Below are 25,915 nucleotides of genomic sequence, written 5' to 3' on the forward strand. Positions count from 1 at the left end.
TTTCTTTAAGTTCAATCATAGAAAGCGTCAGTTTATGGTCATCAAGTTGCCTCTGTAGGGCTGGGACTCTCTCTCCATTTTAAAACTAAAGTGAGTCTTCTCTAACATGTAACATGACAATCTGTGCCAAAACTGGAAAGCAGAAAAGTGTGCAGGGCAGACAACTCAAGAAAGACATAGTGTGCATTGAATCATCATGGGATTAAGCATGTAAAAGAAAACATTTCATTTTAGAAATAGTTCTTAAGCTATGGGAGCTGCATTTTTATAATTTTTTTATTTAAGAAAGGCTGAGTAAAAGTTCAGAGAGATTGTACCAAACAGCCCTCTCGTTCCCTCCACCATCCGGAATGCAAGCAGAGAAATGCTATTATCCTTATAACCTACTTGTAAACTTACAAGACACGTTTTGTTTATTACAATTTTATCGCGCCAATTTCCGAAGGAATCCAGGGCAATGTCAATCCCACCATTGTCCTCGTCACAACAACCTTCAGAGGTGAGTTAGGCTTATTTTGGAAACCAAATGGGCACCCAAAAGATAGAAGGCCAGGGCCAGTCTAAAATATGTTGCTGGCTAAAATGAAGCCCAACTGATACCAACACATCCTTGTTTCAAAAAGTCTTGCTGCCCCATTCATACAGCAATTCCTGCCTCCATCTCCTGCCCCCCCCTTCTCGTGCCTCCTTACATGGGTCACTTCACCCTACAGGATGGCAGGGCTAACATGGTGTAGTTTCAGCCTCAGAGAACTACAGTTCCCAGCACCCTTAATAAACTACAGTTAAGAAGATTCTCTGGAGGAAGCCATCTGCTTTAAATGCATGTTGAATGTGCTTTAAAAGTATGGTGTGGATCTGCTGGAAAGAGTAAGAAGTTTTTTTTTAAAAAAATAAACATATAAATTCTATTGAGTGTCAGAATAAACACAAAAAGAAATAGAATTAAACCAGAACTGAAATACATCAGCTCTCTCCGCTGCCCCAGCCAGTATCCCTCTTCCCACACTTTCCCCAGAGAGCTTAATGTCATAGGAAGAAATGTTTTAAGCACAGTTGAGGTTTGAACTTGGGGACTTACAGTGGTACCTCGGGTTACAGACACTTCAGGTTACATATGCTTCAGGTTACAGACTCTGCTAACCCAGAAACAGTACCTCGGGTTAAAAACTTTGCTTCAGGATGGAACAAAAATTGTGCTCTGGAGCCGCGGCGGGAGGCCCCATTAGCTAAAGTGGTACTTCAGGTTAAGAACAGTTTCAGGTTAAGTACGGACCTCCGGAACAAATTAAGTACTTAACCCGAGGTACCTATGTATATGCTTAATGTAACACCCATCTTGGTTAGTGATGCTGAAAACATTTAGCAAGTGAATTAGTGTGTTCCTCTCAGCTTTATCATGTTAGACCTTCACTCAGTTTTCATCCGTTAGGAAGAAGTTATCTTAAACTGCTTAAATCTTAAACCTATTTTTAGGTTGGAACTTATCTCCAAACGTTTTATCATTCACATATGTATATAAACTTGCAGTTAGGAAGATGTGCAGGTTACACTATTATAGTTGTAAGAGACCTGCTGGTTGCTTGTTTTGTGAAGTATTAAATTGAAACAGAAAAGCAGATGCACAACTGACCCAGTGGCTTTTTGTTTAACCTCTAAAAGGAACTTGAAGCTTGTTTACAACATAGCAGCATGTGATTATTCACTAATGTAGACAAGAATAAGGTTAGGCCTGGTTATTCTGGTTATTGAGTAGCTTACTTTAGCTGGAACTCTGTGCATGAGCCAGAACTACATAAGTGATTGGGCTTCACTTTGAGAGCATAATTACAGTAAACAGGGAAAGCACCTATGGAGGTGTGTCAGTCACAAGCAATAGGATGTGATTGCCTAATTGATTATCCAAAACCTGGTGTCATGTCTAATCCAAGCAATACCTCTATTTGGTCATGCAAATGAGAGTGAGCCAACCAGCAAGTACCGGTATATCAAAGTACCCTTTTCCCCTTCTCTAAGAGGGCCAAGCCCACCCTCCTTTCAGGGCATTTCAGCCCCCTTTCATTTGGTACCTATGAGGGGGAGTCACTGAGGGGGGGTGGGGGGTTGACCAGGGCAGAACCACAACCCCTAATAAGCACATGCACATGCAGCCACACACATAAGCACATATAGGAATGGGGCTGTTGTGTATTGAGTCAAAGGATTTTATATCTGTATTATTATTGTCTGTAATTGCATTAGGGTAAAGTAACTGCCTTTTAGGGGACGCAGGTGGCGCTGTGGGTTAAAGCCTCAGCGCCTAGGACTTGCCGATCGAAAGGTCGGCGGTTCGAATCCCTGCGGCGGGGTGCGCTCCCGCTGCTCGGTCCCAGCGCCTGCCAACCTAGCAGTTCAAAAGCACCTCCGGGTGCAAGTAGATAAATAGGGACTGCTTACCAGCGGGAAGGTAAACGGCGTTTCCGTGTGCGGCTCTGGCTCGCCAGAGCAGCGATGTCACGCTGGCCACGTGACCCGGAAGTGTCTCCGGACAGCGCTGGCCCCTGGCCTCTTAAGTGAGATGGGCGCACAACCCCAGAGTCTGTCAAGACTGGCCCGTACGGGCAGGGGTACCTTTACCTTTAACTGCCTTTTGGTTCCAGAGGGTACAGCTACTATTGGTTCATTTAAGCTGCTGTATTTGGATCCTCTTTCTTATTGGTTTCCTCCAAAAGGCAGGACTGTGATTGCCTGATATTGTTCGCTCCAAAATGTATCCTTTCTAGCTAGTTCCCTGTCCCTATAAATGTAGCTCTCCCCTCCTCAAGTTTCAGTCTTGTTGCTTTAATAAAGAAGTGTTACTAGAGAACTGTCTCCAGCATATTATGTCAAGAGAGCTGAAATCACAAACCCCACGTCACAACAACTGGCGACGAGGATGGGATCCGGAATGCTGAGGAGCGGTTAAACGCAGCCCTGCCTCAGAGTCCGGATTATAGCTAAGAACAAGACTCACTGGCCAGCTGAGAAGACGACCCTGCCCACAGGACAATGGAGAGTCCAAGGGTATTGGAGCCCTTCCAGCCATCAGAGCCCCACACGTGGGAAGACTACGTCGAACGCTTCGAGTTCTTCGCAGTGGCTCAAGGGATCACCGATGCCAGCAAAAGAAGGGCCACATTCCTGAGCTACTGTGGGCCTGAGACCTTCAAGCTGGCCAAGGCATTGCTTGCCCCAGCGAAGCTAAGTGAGACATCTCTCAAAGATATTCTTGCCTGCCTAACAAGCCATTTAGCGCCTACTGAGACCAAGATGGCCTGGCGGATGGAGTTTCATAAGAGGCAGCAGCGTGCTGGGGAGTCTGTATCTGCATTTCTAGCTGAACTGCGGAAGCTCGCCCAGCACTGCGACTTTCAAGATCTGGAAGAGACTCTCCTGGATCGGTTTATCGGTAGTCTGAGCAGCAAGAAAGCCAGAAGACGCATCGTGGCTAAAGAAGAGGTTTCCCTTGCTTCAGCCTTGAAGGAGGCCACCGCCACGGAGAATTATGAAAGAGAGGAGCTTGATGCCAGTCGCAGGGCCCGTAAGCCACAGATAGAAGTTGCGCATGCCATGGACGAGCTAGAGGCTACTCCGAGCCAGAGCCCAGTCCGTGGGGTCGAGTCAGTGCGTCAGGCCTGCACAGCGTGCAAAGATCACCGAGGCAGGTGCCCTGGTTGTGGCGGACACCATGAGCGGAAGAGTTGTCGTTTCCGGGATGCTATGTGCCGGACGTGCGGAAAGACAGGTCACATCGCCAGGGTCTGTAGATCGGCGGCGTTGGGAGCGACTGGAGCACCTAGACTGGAGCATCACAGATCGCCCACAGCAAACCATGTTCTAAAGGACTGCCACTACATAACGGAGATCAACGGGAGGGTCGTGCAGTTTCCAGCGCAAGGCAAGGCACACGTCAAGGTGAAGATTGAGGGTCAGCTGTGCGACATGGAGGTGGACTCCGGATCTGGATTCACTATCGTGTCGGACCAGACCGTGAGGACATTCTTCCCCAGGGGTAAGTTGCCCCCTCTGGAGCCCTTCCCGGCAACTTTGCAGTCATACTCAGCAGGCCACATCCATGTCATGGGAATGTGTGCTGTGAGAGTACAGTTCCGGGACAAACAGGCGATACTCAAACTGGTGATTGCGAAGGGCAGTCGCCCCAGTCTCCTGGGCACTGACTTGTTCCCCGCCCTGGGACTGAGTATATCAGGGCTTAATTCAATCCAAACCTGCCCTGAGATGAGCGAGGCATTAGGCAAAGAATTTGCTGGTCTCTTTAATGGAAAACTGGGGGCCCCCAGTTGACTTCGAATTGGACCCTGGGGTGGCCCCAATCCGACTCAAACCAAGGTGAGTGCCATTTGCACTGCAACCCAAGATCGAAGCAGAGCTGGATAAATTGGTCAAGCAGGGAGTTCTCTCACCCGTGGACTCCGCTAAGTGGGAGACTCCAATCGTTACGCCCCTTAAAGCAAATGGGGAAGTCAGGATCTGTGCTGATTACAAATGTACTATCAATAAGGCACTCAGGGGAAACCCATACCCCATTCCAGTCGTATCACATCTGTTGGCTAAACTGGCTGGGGGCAAGGTGTTCGCCAAAATTGACCTGGCACAAGCTTACCAACAGCTGCCAGTGTAGCACCCTGCTTGTGGTTAACGCTTAGCTGGAATGAAATATTCAACGCAGCAATAGAGAAATTAAAATAATAATTTATTTGTCAGACAAATAAATATGAGGCACAGTGGTATATGGTTACCAAGCTCTGGCCTGCCCTCCTACCATTCTGGCCAGCACTTCTATTTCCTTAATCCAGCCCCCTTGCTCCTCCTGTGGCTGCCTCTGTCCAATCAGCCTGGTTGAAATTCCTATTGGCTGTTTGCTAGAACCAATCACAAAAGATACACCCATTTCCTTCTGCCCTTTTATGGGAAACAAAAAGATATATATTCTTCTATCTATAAATGACAAATAAGTAGTAATATATCTTACATGTGTCTCAACAAGGAACCTTAATTACCAGCTCACCTCACCCTATTGCCCTCCAAAACAGATGGTTTAATCTTAAATTTTTATCTTAAACAGATGTCAAGGATCATCATTGAAAGATCTCCTTCTCTTGAAGGTCTTTTAAACAAAGGCCTGACAACCAGTGCTCTAATGATGTTTCCTGCTTGGCAGGGGGGGCTGGGCTGGTGGCTGATGGCCCCTGTGATCTCTTCCAACTATATGAAATAAGAATCTAGCATAAGGATTTAACATTTCTTAGCTTCTAATTCCTTTGCATAATTACATTTAAGCCAATATATTTAATACATAACATAGATAGCTTTTTAAAAGGAAAAGAAATCTTAAAAGGATCTTAGTTTAAGAAAGAAACAACTTTAGAAAAAGACTTCCCAAAATACTCTCTTCCTTTCTGCCAGCTAGATGCTTTTCCATTGCTCTTGACCTTTGAACCTTAGGAAAATATGGCTCAAGTTTAATGGGAGGCACATGGTTTTATTTTACTATTTACCCACTCTTAATTATGTTTTTCTCTGCTTTTTTATCTTCTGTAATATGTAGGGTCAGTGTAACCTTGGCTGTCAGCCTGTAATTCCCTTTGACTTTGAGAATTGTTTTCTGCTATAAATCAAGGGGCCCCCTTGTCTAGGAAGAAAAACATTGCCAAGGTTCTTAGGCAGCTGCTCTTCTGCCTGGCATGAAACATTTGAAGATCTTTAAGCTCATTTTAAAATACAGGCCCTGATCAAGCCTTAATAAAAATGCAGGCTATGATTAGATACCTCACCAGTAACCCCACAATCAGCGGAAGCACAGACTATTGTCACACATAAAGGGGCGTTCAGAGTTAACAGATTACAATTTGGAGTTTGTGTGGCCCCAGGGATTTTTCAAGGGCTCATGGAACGCCTGTTAAGAGGTCTGCCGGGGGTCTTGCCATTTTTTGATTACGTTTTGTTTGCTGGAAAAGACCCACAGGAACTGGTTGCGCGTGTCCGTGCAGTGTTGCTCAAGTTCAAGGAGGCGGGGTTGCAACTAAAAAAGGAAAAATGCAGTTTTGGGGTGCCAACTGTGGAATTCTTGGGGTTTAAAATTGATGCATCAGGCATCCACCCCACAGATGCTAAGGTTAAGGCCATCATCGAGGCACCACGACCACAGAACAAGACGGAGTTACAGTCATTCCTGGGACTTATTAACTTTTATCATTCGTTCTTACCCCAGAAAGCTTCGGTAGCTGAACCATTACATAGACTGTTGCAGAAAAAGAATGTGTGGCGATGGGGGCAGGAGCAGCAGAAGGCTTTTGACTCCTTGCGAGGAATGCTGAGTAGCAAGAGCGTCCTGGCTCATTATGATGAATTGAAGCCGCTGGTCCTGGCATGTGATGCCTCTCAATATGGCCTGGGGGCGGTGCTGAGTCATAGGGAACCGGATGGGTCGGAAAAGCCCATCTCTTTCTATTCCCGTACGTTGTCGCCCACGGAGCGCAACTATGCTCAAATTGACAAAGAGGCGCTTGCAATTGTGGCAGGAATCAAAAAGTTCCATGATTATGTGTACGGTCGTCATTTCTCCATTGAAATGGACCACAAACCACTGTTGGGGTTGTTCAACCCGAACAAACAAACGCCACAAGTTCTCTCCCCCAGAATGTTGCGTTGGTCTATATTCCTGAACGGGTTCCAGTACACCTTGACCCATGTGCCGGGGAAACGGTTGTGCCACGCTGATGCGCTGAGTCGATTGCCCCTTCCTGGCGGGAGCAATGAGGATCCTGCTCCAGCGGAGCACATAATGATGCTGGAAACACTTCCGGGGGCTCCTGTGATGGCTACTGATATTGCTGAGAAAACGAGGAAAGATGCTGTTCTCTCCCGTGTGCTCACTTGGGTGGGGAGGGGTGGCCAGGTGGTCCGCATGAAGACAAATTCAGGCCTTATGCAACAAGGCAGCACGAGTTATCCATGCATAAGGGTTGTCTCCTGTGGGGAGATAGGGTGATCATCCCAGCACCACTGAGAAACAGGGTTCTTAAGACGCTTCACATGGGACACCCGGGAATGGTCAGGATGAAGTCGCTAGCCCGATGTTATGTGTGGTGGCCTGGAATGGACCAGAACATAGAACAATGGGTACGAACATGCAAGGCATGCCAAGAGGTGCGGCCAGAGGTGGCCAGAGCACCAGTTCACTGGTGGGAGCAGTCCAGATCTCCCTGGAGCCGGCTGCACTTAGATTTTGCTGGGCCATTCCAGGGGAAGGTCTTTTTGGTTATCGTCGATGCATATTCCAAATGGTTAGAAGTGGCGATGGTCCCTAGCATGGCATCAGCTGCCGTAATCAAGGTGTTGAGGCAGCTGTTTGCAACCCACGGGTTACCTGAGACCATTGTATCAGATAATGGGGCAGCTTTTGTATCCCAAGAATTCAGGGCATTCTTGGCTGATAACTTTATAAGAGGGGTCACATCCGTGCCCTTCCACCCATCCTCCAATGGGCAGGCGGAGCGCATGGTAAGAACAGCCAAAGAATCCATTGCGCGCTTAATGGAGGGTAACTGGTCAGCTCGCATCGCGCGAATGTTATTTTTGCAGCATGCGACGCCGTGTACTGTGACGGGCAAGTCACCAGCTGAGCTGCTCTTGGGTAGAAGATTGGTAACGGTGCTGGATTATGTCCACCCGCATAAAATGCCAAACCGTAATTCAAGAGCAAACCCCCAGGCTGACTGACACAACAAGGTATTTCGCCCCTGAAGATCTGGTCTGGGTGAGGAACTATTCACGAGGTTCGCGGTGGGTGGCTGGTGTGGTCACCCGGGCTAGTGGACCTGTGTCCTATTATGTGACCTTGGAAAATGGGCAAGTTTGGAAGAGACATATAGATCAGCTTAGGCGCCGGGCGCTCAGCAGAGAGGAGTCTGATAATTCATCCCTGGCAAACGACGCAGAGTTGCAAGACCAGAGTGAAAATGGCCCAGAGGTGCAATCACCAGGGGCTTCAGCAAATGAACCAGGGTCTGCTAGTCCTCAGGATGACGAGGTACAGGTAGGGGACCCTGAGATGTCTGGGACTCCATCTGTTCCTGACGAAACCCCTATAGCAGCCCCCCTACCACAGGTGACACCCAATCCAGAACCGGCAACACCTGTTGTCAGGAGATCAAGTAGAAGTTGTAGGACCCCACAGTACCTGAGAGATTACGTCTGCTGTGCTCACTAGGGGGGGAGGGGTGTTGTGTATTGAGTCAAAGGATTTTATATCTGTATTATTATTGTCTGTAATTGCATTAGGGTAAAGTAACTGCCTTTTGGTTCCAGAGGGTACAGCTACTATTGGTTCATTTAAGCTGCTGTATTTGGATCCTCTGTCTTATTGGTTGCCTCCAAAAGGCAGGACTGTGATTGCCTGATATTGTTCCCTCCAAAATGTATCCTTTCTAGCTAGTTCCCTGTCCCTATAAATGTAGCTCTCCCCTCCTCAAGTCTCAGTCTTGTTGCTTTAATAAAGAAGTGTTACTAGAGAACTGTCTCCAGCATATTATGTCAAGAGAGCTGAAATCACAAACCCCACGTCACAACAGGGGCCATGTAATAGAATGCTGCAGTATGCATCTTTGGTTCAGGATTTCAGCGACTTCAAACCATTCCATTCTCTTCCCCATACCCTCCAACATTTCTCCAATGAAAATAGAGATGGCCCATTCCACAATAAGAATTTTACTATTTAGACCCCACTCAGGGCAGCTTCCAATGTATATAAAAAACATAGTAAAACATTAAACATTTTAAAAAACCCTCCCCAATACAGGATTACTTTCAGACAGCTCAGGGGTTGGATAACTCCATAAAGGTAAAGGGACCCCCTGACTCTTAGGTCCAGTCGTGGACAACTTGCTCTACAGGCCGACGGAGCCGGCGTTTGTCCACAGACAGCTTCTGGGTCATGTGGCCAGCATGACTAAGTCGCTTCTGGTGAACCAGAGCAGCGCATGGAAACGCCGTTTACCTTCCCGCTGGAGTGGTACTGATTTATCTACTTGCACTTTGATGTGCTTTCGAACTGCTAGGTTGGCAGGAGCAGGGACCGAGCAACGGGAGCTCACCCTGTCGTGGGGATTCAAACCGCCGACCTTCTGATCGGCAGGACCTAGGCTCTGTGGTTTATACCCATACCCTCCAGCATTTCTCCAATGAAAATAGGGACATCATAAGGAAAAGTGGGACATTCTAGGATGAAATCAGAAACCAGGATGGCATTTCTAAACCAGAGGCATCCTCGGAAATAGGGACACTTTATTCAGTGCCTAGTTAACATGAGGTGCACACTAGTGGCCATTCATTCGCATATTGGATTTTTGCAATTGATATTTGTGGGCAGCTCTCACTGCTGTCCCAGGGGACATTTAAAAATGGTTTCTGAGTTTGAACTAGGAAATAATCAGACAATAACATGATCTTTTTAATATCTCTGCATCTTTTCCTCAGTCATTTCCCCCCTTATATTCTGTTTTGTTCCCTCTCCCATCTGGTTATTTCCCTCTTAACCATCAATCAGCATTCAGTGGACACTGGACATTTTCAGTCCCCTCCACTGTTTTAAGGGTTTTCTTGCCTAAATTATTTTTTGTGCTTCTGCAAACTCCAAGTTTGCTCTGTTGGCTAGGCAAGTGGCAATATTCATAAAACTGAATTACAATTTAGTTTAGTTTTCTGTGTATGTGGTCTTTATGTGTATAAATAACATTTATTTATAATATAGAATACATTCTAACTCTACAATTCTATGATTTTATGTGCATTGTACATGATATCTGAAATATGACAAACTCTTCTAAACTTTATTCCTGTTGAATTTATACCGGTTTAAAAACTCGAAGGAAAGCAAGAAATCAAAGTTTTTGCTGTGCCTTGAAGAAGATCCTTATAGCTTTGAGGTGCATTGTAAAGGAGTATCAGTTCATTCTTGGTCAGTCTGGCTCTTTTGCCATGTGAAAATCATGGACCTGAGCTTGGTGTGGCCTAGAATTTACTCAAATCTGTTATGTGTGTGTGTGTGTGAGAGAGAGAGAGAGGGAGGGAGCGCAAACCAGCTGTGATCCTCAGATTAAAACCAACTGACCTTTTTTTCTTGACCTTAATTTATAATTGGACAGCTGGTTATACTAATGGCAGATTGTCTTTGTGCTGCTGATAGTCTATTTGAAGCTGTTGTTATAAAATATATTTGCCTATGCAAAGTCTCACGTTAAAGCAGTTAATGCTATCTGCTTAAAATTTCTGTCCATAGGAGTTGTACAGTGAGTTCCAGAACACTTTTCTCAAAATACATGTACTATCTCTCTTTCTCTCAAATTGTTGGGAAAACATGATTCCTGTCTCCCTCCCCAAATGATTTTTTACAGTTGCTGTGTTGTGAGCCAAAAATGGCTTATCTTCTGAGTTTACACCAATAAAACCACAGTTGCATTTTGGACTGTTCCCAAATTGCCACCGTAGTTATGGGCTAGTGCTCATAACTACCCACCCTCAAGGTGAAGGAAGAAAGGCCTTTCCAAGTAGAGATAGGGAACCTGTAGCTCTCCGGATGTTCCACTACAACCCTCATTGCCCCAGCCATTGGCCATGCTTCCTTGGGCTGATGGGAGTTGGAATCCAACAACATCAGCAGGGCCACAGGTTTCCCATTCTTGTACTGACGTGTAGTGGAAGTGTTCTGAACACACTCACTGCATTTTGAGGCCTAAACTACAGATTACATTAAACACACAGTTTGTGGTGTGATTCCTTTACTTTTCAAATCTTTAAATAGCAGTTGTAAGTTACCTGGCCTCATTGTGATGGGAATTATTTATCTCTACACCATGATTCCTACAAACACTGCTGTACTGTGCTGTGAAAAAAAGGACTAAAGGGCAGGTAACGAACATCATAGCAAATAAATACAATATTTATGTTGGGATGGAAGCTTATCTCCCAATGAAAATAGAAGACTTTTCATTAGTTTTAGGTAAAGGTGTTGTCAATGTGTGTGTATTATATATACACTTTCTTAATTACAGTTCTGATCAGACCCGCCTGCAGCTCTTATTTAAAGTTGAATAATAGTAATTCCACAATACCAAACTATGAATTTAATGCAATATGTATTTTAGCTATTTGTATTCAAGGCACTATAGAAGTACAAGCTACTTCCACCTCACTTAGAATGCGGGTTTGCTTTTTACCCAGTTAGCAACTTAAAATAAACCATCCCACCTGGAGAGGTTTAGCAGTATCAGAATATGACCATGAACTAATGGCTAAAACATGCTATTAGCATCTTTTTAAATCAAGACCAAGTTTGAGGCAGTATAAGCTTTCTTGATTTCTCACTAATTTTTTCCCCAAATGTACCACTTGCTAACGCAAACACAACATTTTGAGTTGAATGGAATTCAAACTGCAAGCTTAAAAGGTGGTCATATGTTAATGGGATAATCATATATTTGTTTCTATGCTTCCTTATCCTTGGTAGCAGACATATTTTATAGTTAGAGTTTCTGCCAAAGTAGACACCATTTTAATTATGGTAAGAATATCCTCAAAGCTCAACACTGGGATATGGGAAAAGTGTAAGTAACAATATTTGAAGTATGGGTTTGAAGTAAACTGGCTTTTTTGTCACTGAATGCAGATTCCTTTTTTTTCTTCCAACAGATTTCTATTGGTGCTGGTTTGTTTAATCTTTAGTGTTCTGTCCACTATTGAATACTATGCAGAATTTGCCACTGGGACTCTTTTTTGGATGGTAAGTGATTTAACTTAAAATATTCTGTGAAATATCTGTATGTATACCTGTTAGAAACTTGTTATAAAAAGCTGAACAATCCAAAATTATCAATCTCTATTTTACTTACTTACTTACTTACTTACTTACTTACTACTTACTTACTAAGAGCACAGCCCTAACCATGTGCACACAAAAGGAAGTTCTATTGAATTAAAGGAGTCTTACTCCCAGGCAAGAAGAGTAAGAACTGCAGCCTTAATTATATTTATATCCTATATCTTCTGTTTTAGAACACATCTTGTAAGAAATGGTCATAACACAATCCTGCACATGTTTACTCAGAAGGAAGTACCACAGTTTTCATTGTAGGTGTGTACAGGCAACTCCCCATTTATATGGGACTTACATTCTGAGGCACCGTGTGCATTGGTCAAGTTGCATATATTTGAAACACCATCAAAAGGTCTGCAAACACCCTCTAAACCTCTGTAAACCCTTGGAAAACCAGCATCACTTACCAGACAGGCAGGAAGGATGGTAATGTTAGCTCTCAGTCTTCCTCATCGCTGGAGGACGATGTGGAAAAAACAAGGGGGGTAGACCTGTCCCTCAAAGTCCTTGGCTACAATTCAGATGCACTTGCTGCTGCTGCTGGTGTCCTGTGGAGGAACACGGTGATGGGCAACTTGTGCTTTTGCCTCTTCAGCTGGTCAAACATCTCCCTGTATGGCCACACACTGTCCACAATTGCACACTGGATCTTTAGGCTGTGTTCCATGCAGGAGTCATACTAGGAGATGATGCCCTTCATGTGCATGACCATGCTGAAGAGTTCTGAAAAGCAGACCAACGCCCAGTCCAGGTGGGTTGCTCATCCTGCTCACCATCATAATCCTCTTCCCTGCTTTCTGAACTGGAACGTGATGTCACCAGCTCTGCCAGACTCAAGGCCTGTTGCCCCTCAGTCAGTTTCCTTACTCGTGGCAATGTCTGAAAATCCTTTGAAATCGTGAATGCACTCCTTCCACAGATTGCACTGGTGTACTTTGTTTCAGGCTTGATGGCATCTACTGCCTGCTTGACATAGGTGATGCAGACCACAGTGTTGAAGGACTTCCAGAATGCCACATGGTTGAAATCCGGACCAGCATCCATGTGCTGGTCCCGGGGGGGTTACCGTGCGGCATGGTCTAAATCCGGTCCTAGGTCGAGGGTAAGGAGGCTGTCCGTCAGGGGTGAAGCGAGGTACAAAGCGAGGAGTCGGGCATGATCAAGAGAGCAGGTCAGGGTGCCAGCAGGAACAGGTTACCAACGATGTTGCTCCTGCAACCTGGGACTGGGCTGACTGGTCTTTATCTCCTCTGAGGCATAGGGCAGCCCCGGTCCACAGGTGACTCGCCTGGAGGTGAGCACTCCTCCTGAGAGAACTTAGTTCCCTCCGCCTCTCTGCCCTGAGTCTCTGCAGCTCAGGAGAGGCTGGAGGGCTACTGGACCCAGAGGCAACCTCACCTTCCCCTGATAGGGCTGGGAGAGGAGCATCTGCAGGCAATGGGTCCTCCGGAGCCAGAGTGGATTCAGCTGGTGTCTGCTCCTGAGGATCCGGCACAGGTGAGGGCCCTTCAGATTCAAGCCCCTGCCCCGGCTCAGCCAGCCCTGGAGGCGGGGACTCCCGTGCAGGCTGGGACTCCTCAGGTTCAGCCTCTGAATCAGATTCCCAGGCCATCCCACCTGCTCTGGAAGATAGCCCTTCTCTTGCAGCAGCCTCTTCAGCTGCTCAAGTACACTTCAGCAGCCCCCAAGTTCATGGATGCAACTTCGCCAGTGGTGTGGATGTTCTCCAAGTTGAAGCAACCCTTCAAGCAGTTCAGCCAACTGGAGGTGGCTTGGAACTCCTTCTCTAGCTGTTCCCTCTCTGCACATACAGCTGGAGAGCCTTCTTGCACAAGGTGTTGCCATCAACGAGGACACGCTGGTGGTTCCTGTCCTCCAGCCACAGGTTCAGGGCCTTCTCCATCTTCACCAGAACCTTGTCCCACATGTTGCTGGTGACCCTGGTAATTGCAGGTCCACTTACTGCCACTGCTGCCCGGATCTCCTCCTGTATCTTGATGGCATGGATGCTGTACTCATTCCTGCCATACTTGCGTGCCACAGCACACATGGTGATGCCTTCTTGCAAACAGTCCAGCGCTGCTAGTTTCTCTTCCAGCATGGATACTACTTACTGCTTTAATGTGTTTGTCAGCACCCACCGCACACCTCGTCCACTTCTTCCGCTCCCAGGCTCCCCCTCCCTCTGGGGGCCTTGAAACTCCTGGTTCGTCCCTGACAGCCTTCTCCAAAAAAATCCTGACCAAATAAAAAACCCCAAGCTCAAAAAATTCTCAGAAAAAATACCAAAAACTACAAAAATCTTCAAAAAACCTCCAGCAATCCTCAAATACCTTTACCAGGCATTCCTCCTCCCAAAACTGCCAAATTCCAACATAATCATTCCCTGAAAATCTCCTTCCTCAAACTCCAGCTCTCCACAGGCCTCAAGGGTTGTTGCAAGGGATCTTGGAATTTTACTTGTAAAGACTCGTGGGATTGTTAGGCACTGTTTTTGCACCTTTCTTGCCTGTATATTTTACACCCAATTACCTGCTGGAAGTAAGTAAGCCATATTGAAATCAGAGAGGCTTACTCCTGCATAGACATGTATAATTCTGCACTTTAAGGCTGCAGTCCTTTTAGGATTAAGACACTTTGAACAGTAGGATGTGGTTTCATGGTTTATTCATGGAACATAGCTGGCTTTTGACTTGTATATTTCTAATAGAGCAGGAATGGCCAGCTGGTGGTCCATGTGTCAGAACCAACCCTTTTAATCAAGGTATAGTAAGTGATATGATCATAGAATTGTAGAGTTGGAAGGGACCCATAGGGTCATCTAGTCCAAACCTCTACAATACAGGAATTAAACTAAACCACATCTAACTGATCATTCTCTCAGTTTCAGGAAAAGGAAACATGATTACAAATGCTAAGTGCATATGTATTACAGTTCTTTTTTATATATTTATATAAATATAATAAATGTACTACATATATGTACTGGATGTATGTACTTTGCTAAATTTGGGCATTTTCATTGGGTGGGTGAGGCCCCCTGGACCAGTGTCAGCAAAAGAGAGTAGCTTCTCAGAATAGTTCCTTTAATGGTATTTAAACTGAATTAAAAGAGACTAATGCAGCATTTTCAAAAACTAGGGGCAGCCTGAGGCCACATCTCAAACACAGTACAGGTGTCACTTCGTTCAATTGGCCATGAAAGTTTAAGGGAAAGTTGACCCTTTCAGATAACTAAATTCTGTGGGTTTCAGCTTGAAGATATCACAAGCTTCTGTTTCTTGAAGCATTTCTTTACTGGCGTCACCAAATGTTCTAAAGCCTGAGCATGTCATGTCTTCTGACACTGAACACTTAGCAGATAAATGAATATTTAAGGGAGGCATACATTGCCCTATGCCCATCTTTTCCTCTTGCTTTTGCTGTAGTAGTAATAATGGCAGCCATTTCTAGGAGACGGGCCACATGATAGAGCATATGTTTTGCTTCCAAACACCCCCGATTGATCCCTGGTATTTCCAAGTGGGGCTGAGAGAGTCTGGTCTGACCTAGGACAGCTGCCGCCACCAGTCAATGTAAACAATACCAGTCTAGCAGGGCCAGTGATCCAAGGAGTATAAAGCAGCTTATACCAGCTTATATGCCAGTTGTGCCAAGGAAACTTTTGCTTTCAGTAAAATATCTGTACAGGAGCTGCAAGTTAGTGCAACTACTTGTCTGCTTGTAATACAGACTGTTCATTGGTTTAATTCATACTGAAATGGGAATGCCTGTGTGTATTGGTGAAAGGGTTTAACATTGGAAAATTCCACTGCTGTATTCTAAGGGACTCTGAGCTTTAACTGAGTTCATAATTAACTATTGTTGTTTTCTGCTAGCTAATGTGTGAGTGTTTATCCTTAGAATTTATGAAAAGAAATTAATTGAAAATTTGCTATATGGGAAGGGTGGTGTCTGGAGTTCTTTGTTCCCAGGCTCTGTGAAAGTAAGGATGTAAATGACGCTCTTCAGGAGCACACAGCCTCAGGCTGGAATACAGGATGTGGGGAGAAACAGACCTTTTGTAAGATGCGGAGCCTATGCTGTGGATGGGCATATGCCTTATAGAATTGTTTGAATGTATCATATGATGTTTATTTTCTGTTTTGAAGAAAGTTCTGCAAGTAAAATTTTGAACAATCTAACTTCTCTCTCTCTCTCTCTCTCTCTCTCTCTCTCTCTCTCTGCGATCACTCATGACCAAGTTAGATTGTCTTCCATGAACGCAGTCTTAATGGTGTGTCCTTAAAGTGGAGGCCAATTCTGAATCCACACCTCCTTCCACAGTGGGGACATTGGTTTCTGGGCGGGAGTTTATCACGATGAGGATTTGCCAAATGTGCCCTCCTCTTAGCTGGTTTCTCCCTTTTGTCCTGAATTCGTATTTCTTCAAAATCCATGACGCCTTTAGTAGAGGCTATTTTCCAATTGGAGCGCTCACAGGCCAATGTTTCCCAATTATTGGTGTTTATACTGCATTTTTAAAGATTTGCCTTGACAGCATCTTTAAACCTCTTTTGTTGTCCACCAGTATTTCACTTTCCATTCTTAAGCTGGGAATAGAGTAGTTGCTTTGTTGTTCAGGCATCTGCTTGCTTGGATAGCCATTTCCCCTTCTGCAGCTAGCAACTGATTTACCCCCGTCCTATGAAACTGTGTTGGGGAAGAACTGGTTTGACCAGGTGATATAAGTAGGAATAGAGAAGGCTACCTTATACTGAATCAGATGATTGGTACATCTAGCAATTGTTTACACTCATTGGCAAAGGCTGGCAAGGGCTTCACATCCAGTCTATCCCAGCCCCATCTGGACATGCTAGGGACTGAATGCCGGACCTTCTATTGTCTGGAGCTGTTGAGAGGGAATGTGAAGTGTATAGACTGGGAACTGGGCTGAACAAAAATAGATGTTGGATACTTGTTTTAGCTTAGGATCCGGTTTTATGCTTTCTTTCTTTATGAATTGGTGGCAGTGGGCTTCTATGAGGTCAAAAGACAAGACAGATATCCAGTAATTTAAACAATACAATTGCTGGATAGAAGTCTAAATATCGCTTGTCAAAAAATAGGCATATTTATATTAAGTCTCAGCTTCCAAAACATTCCCCTCTGGTACAGAAGGAGTTTCCAGGTTCAGTTCTTGACATATCCAGTTAAAGGAACTTGGGTAGCAGGTCTAGCAAATATCTCTCTGCCTGACCACCCCTTCCCCGCAGTCAGACTAAAGACTCCAGAGGTAAACAAATTATCTCTCCAGAAAGTTTAGAATGATTACAGACAACCAAGGATATGAGATTATAGGAACCATATAGTGGTTGAAGGAAGTCAAATCTTTTTTTCTTTTCTTTTTTTCTCATTTTTTCTTAGATATACTCTTTTTCTTATCTTTTTCTATTTTTATTTTTGTTTTTGCGCATTTTTGCATTTTTTTCTATACTTGGAAAATGTTAGTTAAGGTAATGTGTATTTTTTTCTTTATTATTTATACAACTGTATTTTTTTTTGAATGTATGTAATATGTATATAGCAAATAATTTTTTCTAAAAAATAAAATAGAATAATGATGATGATGATGATAATGATGGAACTGTTATATGCCAGCCTGACTTTTTGAAAAGATCTAAGACTTGCTGGAAATCTATGTAAATCATGTTACATCATGGTACACTATGTCCTTATGTTACGGTGTTCTACAAATGAAGATCACAAAGAGGAGTAGCAAATTGAACGAAAGCCATTTCCTGCTGTGCAACTTATCTTAGGGGTAAACTTTAATATTAACTATTCCACTTATTTATACAAAAAGAAAAAAAATTATATACAAAACACAATCCTTACCACCCTCCCCCCAAAATAAATAAATAATTTTGAGTAAATAAAAATAAATAAACCCACCATGCTGCTTTTATCCTTGTGCCCTTGAAAGAAAAGAAAGTCTGAAAAGGAAACTTCAATTCCTCTTGTTAGTTGTATTTACCACATTTCTATGCTGCCTTTTAAAACTAATGTTTTCAAAAATATTAATGTATGATAAAATTTATTAATGATACTAAATTTCAAACAATAAGCCTTAAATACTGTTTTTAATTTCAGGAAATTGTCTTGGTGGTATTTTTTGGTGCTGAATATGTGGTGAGGCTCTGGTCTGCCGGTTGCAGAAGCAAATATGTTGGTATTAAGGGAAGAATACGATTTGCTAGGAAGCCTATATCAATAATAGGTGAGATCGTCTGTTTTAAATATAAAATCATACCGGGACATCAATCCCATGGCCTTTTTGAGCAAAAAGGATATACTGGCTTTGCGTATAGCTGAGGTGACTGATGCTTCAAGATGGATATTTTTATTGGCCCACCTTTTATTGGGAGATGAGCTATTATAAGATTATGAGCCACTACATTCCTGGTTGGTGTTTGCCTTTGTTTATGTTCTAGGTGCACTTAGCAAAATCCGAGTTCTCTCACATTCCACCCCAACTCCTTTAATATGGGGATTAACATCCTGACCCACCTTCAATCCACCTTCAGTCCTCTTGTACTCTTTCTGAGATGCAATATATGGCAATGAAGGAGAGGCCACCATCTCCCGAGGGAGTCCATTCCACTGTCAAACAGCTCCTACCATCAGAAAGTTCTTCCTGATGTTGAGTCAGAATCTCCTTTCTTGTAGCTTAAAGCCATTGGTTCAGGTCCTACCCTCCAAAGCAGGAGAAAACAAGCCTCCCTCCCTGGGTACTAGGAACAGAGTTCTGGGTAGCTGATGTCCACTGGTAGGGTTAATTTGACCCTCAAAATTTTACTGTTCAAAAGGTGGTATAATGGCTAAGGTCAGTGGTTCGAATCCACGCGACATGGTGAGCTCCCATTGCTCTGCCTGCCATCCTAGCAGTTTGAAAGCACACCAGTGCAAGTAGATAAATAGGTACCACTGTGGTGGGAAAGTAAATGGCATTTCTGTGCACTCTGGCGTCCATCATAGTGTTCCATTGCGCCAGTAGCGGTTTAGTCCTGCTGTCCACATGACCCGGAAAGCTGTCTGTGGACAAATGCTGGCTCTCTTGCCCTGAAAGCAAGATGAGCGTCACACCCCATAGTTGCCATTGACTGGATTTAACTGTCCAGGGTCCTTTACCCTTTACCTATAATGGCTAAGTGTATCTTCTCCAAACCACCTGCAATTTCTTGTCTGCCCTGTAGACAGTTTGGAGACGTTACACATCATAAACTTTGATATGACAAAGCCTTTTGTAGATAAAAAAGAAATAAACCTTTTCCATATGGTTTATGTAGTTATTTATTTTATCCCAGTGTCATCTTAGATTAAACAGGGTTCTGAAGTGCTAAAAAGAAAAAAGCAAGACCTGTAAGCAGAGATGATTGTGGGAGGAATAAAAAAAAAAGCCTTCATGTTACATGTGAAAGAAGCCTTCTATAGATTTTGGTTGTTTTTAGTACTGAAAGGCTGTAGCATTCTGCCCCCCCCCCCCTCTTTCCTTTGATGGCATTAAAATGCATTAACAGTTTCATTTTCCTTTTTTGTCAACAGATCTTATTGTTGTTATAGCTTCAATTATTGTTCTGAGTGTAGGATCAAATGGACAAGTGTTTGCCACATCTGCAATAAGGTATGCCAAGATATGTCAAGTTTAGATTTATTGTCTCTTTCAATAAAAAGCTTGAGCTGACTTACATTGTGCAAAGACATTTGTTGGCATCTATATCTAGCTACATATATTATTATTATTATTATTATTATTATTATTATTATTATTATTATTATTTTCACCATCCCTTCCTCTTCTCCTCCACCTTTCCTCTTACTTTTCTCAACTCACCCTTGCATGCAGATCACCCTCCTTTCCATACCTTCTACTCTCTCCTATTATGCAGAGCCCCTTCCACACACCTGCCATGTGGATATCTTTACCTTATCTTCAAGATGAAAAGAATTGTATGAACGAGCCTATTAATTGGTCTCTTCCGTTAGAGATGGTTAAGTTCAGTTGGTACACACTGTCCGTATATGGACAGTGAATAAATATACAGTGGTACCTCGGGTTAAGAACTTAATTCGGGTTAGCGCCATCGGCGAATGGCGGAGTTCCTCCGATCGGAGGAACAGGCTCTGTGGAAATTGGGTCTGCCCGCCGCGGTGAAGGTGGGGACCCACTCGAAATCCCAGGCGGAGGAGCCTGGGAACGTGGGGTTCGGCAGAGCACCAAGAGCACCTCCCCTACTCGCGGGGAAACCCCTTTTTGGGGCTCCGGAGTGAAGTGGGGTGAGCAGCGCGGTGCAGTGAATTGACTGCTACTTTCACGGAGGGAAGCCGCACAGCCATCGCCGGAGAGCGCTGACTTTTTCCTGCTGACATTCGGACTCTAAACAAGTACCCGTGAGTAAAAACGGAAAATTGGATCAAGAAATTCTTGAAGTAGGCACTGAAGCGGGAAGGTTTAAACAGGAAGTCCGCCTTCCGCTTTTTGTAAATAGACTGAAGCAAAAACCTTACAATCTAAGAGCCTGGAAAGTTGTTTTTAAAGATTGAATCTTCCTGCATCTACAACCAATAAACCCCCCTTGGAAAGCAGGAGAAAAGGGGGGGGGGATTTGACTGTTTAAGCCTGCAGGAGAGAGAGTAAAGGAATATAAGTTTCCATCGTCTCAAACCTGGGAACAGGGTGTCAGGACAGAAACTGTTGATTGAAAGTGGAGCACTTTGAAGCGAAACAAATTAACTTCAATGCTGCTTTCTGCATTTTAAAGAAACAAAGTATTTGAAAATTGAGAGTAATTCTCTTTTGTTGGATACGTTTTAAAGATGGATACAAACAGAAATTGTGTCCCCTAGAGGGAGCTTGTCAGTCTGTTGCTGCAGTTTATTTGTAGATGTTACAGCTGCGAGATTGGGATCGTGGGACCAGCCGCTTGACCTTGAATAGAAATGTGTTGGGAGGAAATTTTGGTGTCTGCCCTTGACAAGACAAATGCTTTGCTGGAGCAGTTGCACGAGAGGATGAATTTGATGAATGAGAAGTTGGACTTGATGACTGCCGTAGCCAGTGAATATGAATTAACAGGAAACAAAGATAAAGAAATTATACAGCGACCAACTCAGGAAACTGGTTTGATTGGGCAAGTGCAAGAGAAAGATGGAAGAGGTTGTGATCGCACCCCAAGCAACACAAATGGAGAGATCCAAAGTCCTGCAGGAGCAAAAGTTGCTGCATTGGAAGATTGAACTTGGAGTGTACCTGGAAGTGTTTGGAGTTAAGGAAGCTCTTAACTCTGGTGGGACTATGAAACATGTTGACAATTACCTTTTGGACAACCACTTTTTGGAATACAATGATGATGACAGGGAGTGGGACTGTGGGGAATGGGCTGGCTCAAGGAAGGAAAATGGAGATTATTACCGGTTGGAATCCCTCGGAGACCCACTCCCCAAGGAGAAAGGGAAGAAATTAAGAAAGAAACCAACAAAAGACAAGGAAGAGTGCAATTAAAAACAAGAACAAGAAAATCTGCAGAAGGGGCATAGAAGAGACTTAAGGGCCTCGGATATAAGATCACCAGATTGATGGACTGGATGGAATGTATAGAAAGGACTGACATAACCCGAAACCAGGAAGTGGAGATTCAGAACTTACAGGGTTAAGATGTTCTGAGTGACGCCTCACATTCTGACGTCAGGTTTGGAAGAAGGGAGGAGTTTTTTTTCTTTGTCTTCTTTGTTCTTCGGAGGAGAAGGCAGCCATGAATGCTAGCAGCCCAGGAGAATCTGAGAAATGTTGAGCTGTAAATATTCTGCTGTAATAAAGGCTAATAAATAAGCACACAAATGCCTAGTGTGTTTGCAAGGATCTGAAGCAACAGTTTTTTCCACTGTGTTTTACTCTGCAAGGCGTGACGGAGCGAAGCAGATCGGCGCAGCTGAGAGGGAAACGTGCCGGACCGCTATAAACTGCACCTAATTGGGGTCGTAAACCAATTAGTCACGCTTAATTATTCAACAGAGGGGACGTTGGATAATAATAAGGGAAAATTTTTCTTTTCTTTTTTTATTTATGGAATTAGTGTAATATTAATGAAATATCAGGGAAAATGCTGGAAAGGAACTAATTGGCTTTAGTAGAAAGGATTTAAGGAGTTATGTATAAATATGGTTTAAACTTTGAATCTTAAGGTTTTGAAGGTAAGAGAAGGTTAAATAAATTAAGGTAAATTGAATAACAGAATATGGTTGTCAGGGAACTGCCATCGGAGCCAAGGGTGGTGGTAAGGCTCCCCAATGATGCTGGAGAGGGAACCAGCAAGGAGAGAGGGAGAGCTTCCGCTGGGGAAGGAAATAGACGTGACGCCAGGGAGGAAGGGGAGGCTGAGGGAGCTTCGGAGGGAAGGCTCCGGGACTGTTCCAGCGAGACCAGCGGGGAGAGCACAGGACCTCCCCTTGGGACGCCCACTCTGCGCAGAAAGCTTCCGCGCAGGGAAGCTAGGCAGCGACTTGGTGTCAAAGAACTTTTATGTTGGAGGAAATTCAGGAAACGCCCACTGACGGATTCTGCCAGTGATTGAGACAGTCACGGAGCGCTGACTGTCCAGCCAGGGGAAAGTTTTAACCAAACTACTCAGCTTGGAGCAGTTTGCGACTTACGCACAAGCAACCCCAACCCCCATTACAATGGTAAAAGATGGAAAGGATATGGTGAATTAATTAATGAGATAGGTTGTTAAGACAAATTATTTAAATAAAAATTGAGAAATATGGGAAGAATTTGCTGAAACAACGAATTAAGTTAGAATAGAAAAAGGGAGGTGTGAGGAGGTCCAAGAAACAGGCAAATGAAAAGATGTAATAAGGGATGTGTATTTTTCTTTTTTTTTCTTTTTTCACTTTTTCTTATCTTTTTTCTGTTGTATTTTTTGTGTTCTTTATTGTATTTATATATTCTGGAAAATTTGAATAAATATCATTTAAAAAAAAAAAAACTTAATTCGTTCTGGATGTCCATTCTTAACCTGAAACTGTTCTTAACCTGAAGCACCACTTTAGCTAATGGGGCCTCCCGTGGCTGCCGTGTTGCGGGAGCACAATTTCTGTTCTCATCCTGAAGCAAAGTTCTTAACCCGAGCTACTATTTCTGGGTTAGCGGAGTCTGTAACCTGAAGCGTCTGTAACCCGAGGTAGCACTGTATCTTCTAAATTACTACATTGAATCTGAAACTTCATATTGAAGACAACATGTCATACCCAGAGTGAAATACATGATTGTGGGAAGGTACTATGGAATATGTGAAGCGAGCACAACAGAGCATTTCCCAGCTCACTTCTCGCTGTACTCAAACCTTGTTTGAAACTGCCAATATCAATCTACTCATACCTCTGCTGTTGTTTAAAACCACAACTTTTCCTGTTTGCTTTATTCAAATCTCTGCTTTTGTTTAAAACTTCCATTTTAAAATGTGCCTTCTCTTGGCTTTCCTCTCCCACACTCACTTAATGCAAACACAGGATTGTGCTGATGCACCACAGATCCTCCAATGAGGGCTGCCTTGCAGTTATAAATACATGGAAGAAATAAATTAAATCAAATATCAGGGAATAAAACTTCTATAACTTTTTACTACATTTTCTAACAAGGATCACGTTCTGGGAGTCCTCAGGCTCCATATTAAAGTTGCCTGCATCTATCAGTGAGAGTAGATACATTCAGGCACAACATTGCATACAAAAAATGCATTTATCTGCATATCACATATATGTTGCTGTTTGGGAGCGCATAGGCTACAGATTGAAACAAGACAGCTGCTTGTGAAAAAGGAAACCAGGAAGGCCTTGCGCTGAAAGGATAATTGGGAAAGAGACAAAAAGCAAAAAGCATCTCCCTTCCTCTGAGCTCCCTGGGAACTGTGGTGGAAGCCAGAGTGTGAGATAATGGCCACTTATCCAGTCCTGGGGTGGGTGGTGGTTGCAGCCCATAGAAATGGGTCCTGACCCCCAGGAGCAATGCTGGCCTGGGCGGCTTATAGTTGGAAACCCCCCGTGCTGGCTGTGTAGGAGGGCGGGAGTTCCTGCCAGGCCCAATTATGAATTCTGGCCAATCATACCTGTCCATGGTGGCAAGGGTTGGAATCAGACCGGAGTGGAGCAAGCTTTTTTCCACTCCGTTCCCTTCACAGCTATGTGCAAAATCAATGAGCAATGTAACACTAAAATTTCGTAGATCTGCCCCAGGAAGCAGATAAAATTTACTTCTTCTGTCCCACAAAGCTACTACAGTCATAGCTCGGGTTAAAGACACTTCGGGTTAAATCTTTTCGGGCTGCATCCCGCGGTGACCTGGAAGTAACGGAACAGGTTATTTCCGGGTTTCGCCGCATGCGCAGATGCTCAGAATGACGCTCAGTCATGCACAGACGTGGCGAATCGCGACCCATGCAGACACAGGTTGTGTTCTGCTCATGATGCGAACGGGGCACTGGAACGGATCCCATTCGCATCCAGAGGTGCCACTGTAGTTGGTTTTGTCTGACTCAGGACTTTTTTTCATCCGGAACTCACCAGAACTCTTTGGTGCACTATGTGTTGCGCGACAGAGGCTGTGGGCGAAAAAGATAAGCTATTTAAGGGGTGAGCTCCCCTAAGAAAAGCTCAACAACTTCTTTGACTGGTCTAACTGATAAATAATTTATTTGACTGAGTACTGTTAGTACTAATGAGTTTTCAAATTTCATTGTAGTATTCAGAAGAAAATATACTCACATTTCCACGGATAGGCCTTCTATGTCTAATGGGCTCTCACTGCATTCTGCCATTTTTTCCACAGGGGAATCCGTTTTTTGCAGATACTTCGTATGCTTCATGTAGACCGACAGGGTGGCACTTGGAGGCTCTTGGGATCTGTTGTATTCATACATCGTCAGGTATTGAGTATGGGAAGGTTATTGAATATGTTTAACAGGCTCTTTTTACACCTGTAAAACTCTTATTCTAACATCAGGTATGGTGAAAATGAACTCACCTGGAAATGTAGGGTTTGGGGCAGTCTATAAGTGTGTTCTTTTTTTTAATCCCTGGCCTCAGCAGTACAGAGGCAAGGTGAGGCAAGGCTTCCCTAGTGCCTGAGATAGCTCTGTACAGGCTTTGGGCTGGATACTGCACAACAGCAGAGCAGCTGCCATTCTCAGACCGAGCCTTGAACAGGACATGCAGCTCTATCTCAGAGCCTTCCATGAGAGAGGCCCTTCCTGCTTTAGCAGTCATTAACTCCAACAGAGACTTGGGTTCCATTAGGGCTCCTGAACTGGCAACTCTGGAACTGGAGGAAGGCAACACAGCATCCTCCTGATGCGATGGGCACCTCTTGCGTGAGTGCGAATAACCTCCACAAACACATTTAAAAGGCTGTAGAATATTAATCAGCCTTATTTTTATTTTTTATTTTTTAAAATACAAATTAACATGCAACACTTAAGAACAATTTAAAATAACCCCACCCCAAATAAACAACACCCACCCAAGTTAAAACCCCATCCCAATTAAAACCATAATTTTAGCATAAAGGGGCTGGCCCACAACCTCGTTTCACCCCCAAAGTGCTTCCCCCAAAGGAACGACCCCCTTTGGTGTCGTCTGCTTTGGGGGCAGCCCCGCCCCTCGGGTAGGCTGGCTTTATAGAGCCGCCCCAGCAACTGGTGGCCTTCTAGCTGGGGCAGCAGGTGTTTCCAATGCTGCCTGCCCACCCAGGGCTTTGGTACCTAAAAATGGCTGCAGTTAGCCCTATAGGGATCCATGTTGGACCCTCAGCTGTATTGACAAACAGGGTAACAGTACATTCAGCTGCTAACTTGAATCACTTTTGAGTGCTTCACTGGCTAGACTTTAAGCATACTCTTGGATATGGCCCAGGCTCTGGGTAGCCAGCTCACAGTGGGGTTTGTTTTTGCTTTTTAAAATAAGATTTATTCT

General features: G+C 44.1%; 1 protein-coding gene across 7 annotated transcripts in view; it reads left to right on the forward strand.

Moving 5' to 3' along the window:
• Positions 1-25,915, forward strand: part of LOC307215684 (potassium voltage-gated channel subfamily KQT member 1-like) — a 373,811-nt gene that overhangs the window by 45,559 nt on the left and 302,337 nt on the right. For 6 of the 7 annotated variants that reach the window (XM_079975199.1, XM_079975202.1, XM_079975201.1 and 3 more), the window contains 4 exons: positions 11,728-11,818; positions 18,044-18,170; positions 19,496-19,574; positions 24,774-24,870. In XM_079975199.1, coding sequence (XP_079831325.1) covers positions 11,728-11,818; positions 18,044-18,170; positions 19,496-19,574; positions 24,774-24,870 — 394 coding nt within the window. Of the gene's footprint in view, positions 1-93; positions 500-11,727; positions 11,819-18,043; positions 18,171-19,495; positions 19,575-24,773; positions 24,871-25,915 lie in introns of those variants that run through there. The other variant, XM_079975204.1, reaches the window with a different exon arrangement.

This window comes from Podarcis cretensis (assembly GCF_951804945.1).
Source record: "Podarcis cretensis genome assembly, chromosome: 5".
NCBI lineage: Eukaryota > Metazoa > Chordata > Lepidosauria > Squamata > Lacertidae > Podarcis > Podarcis cretensis.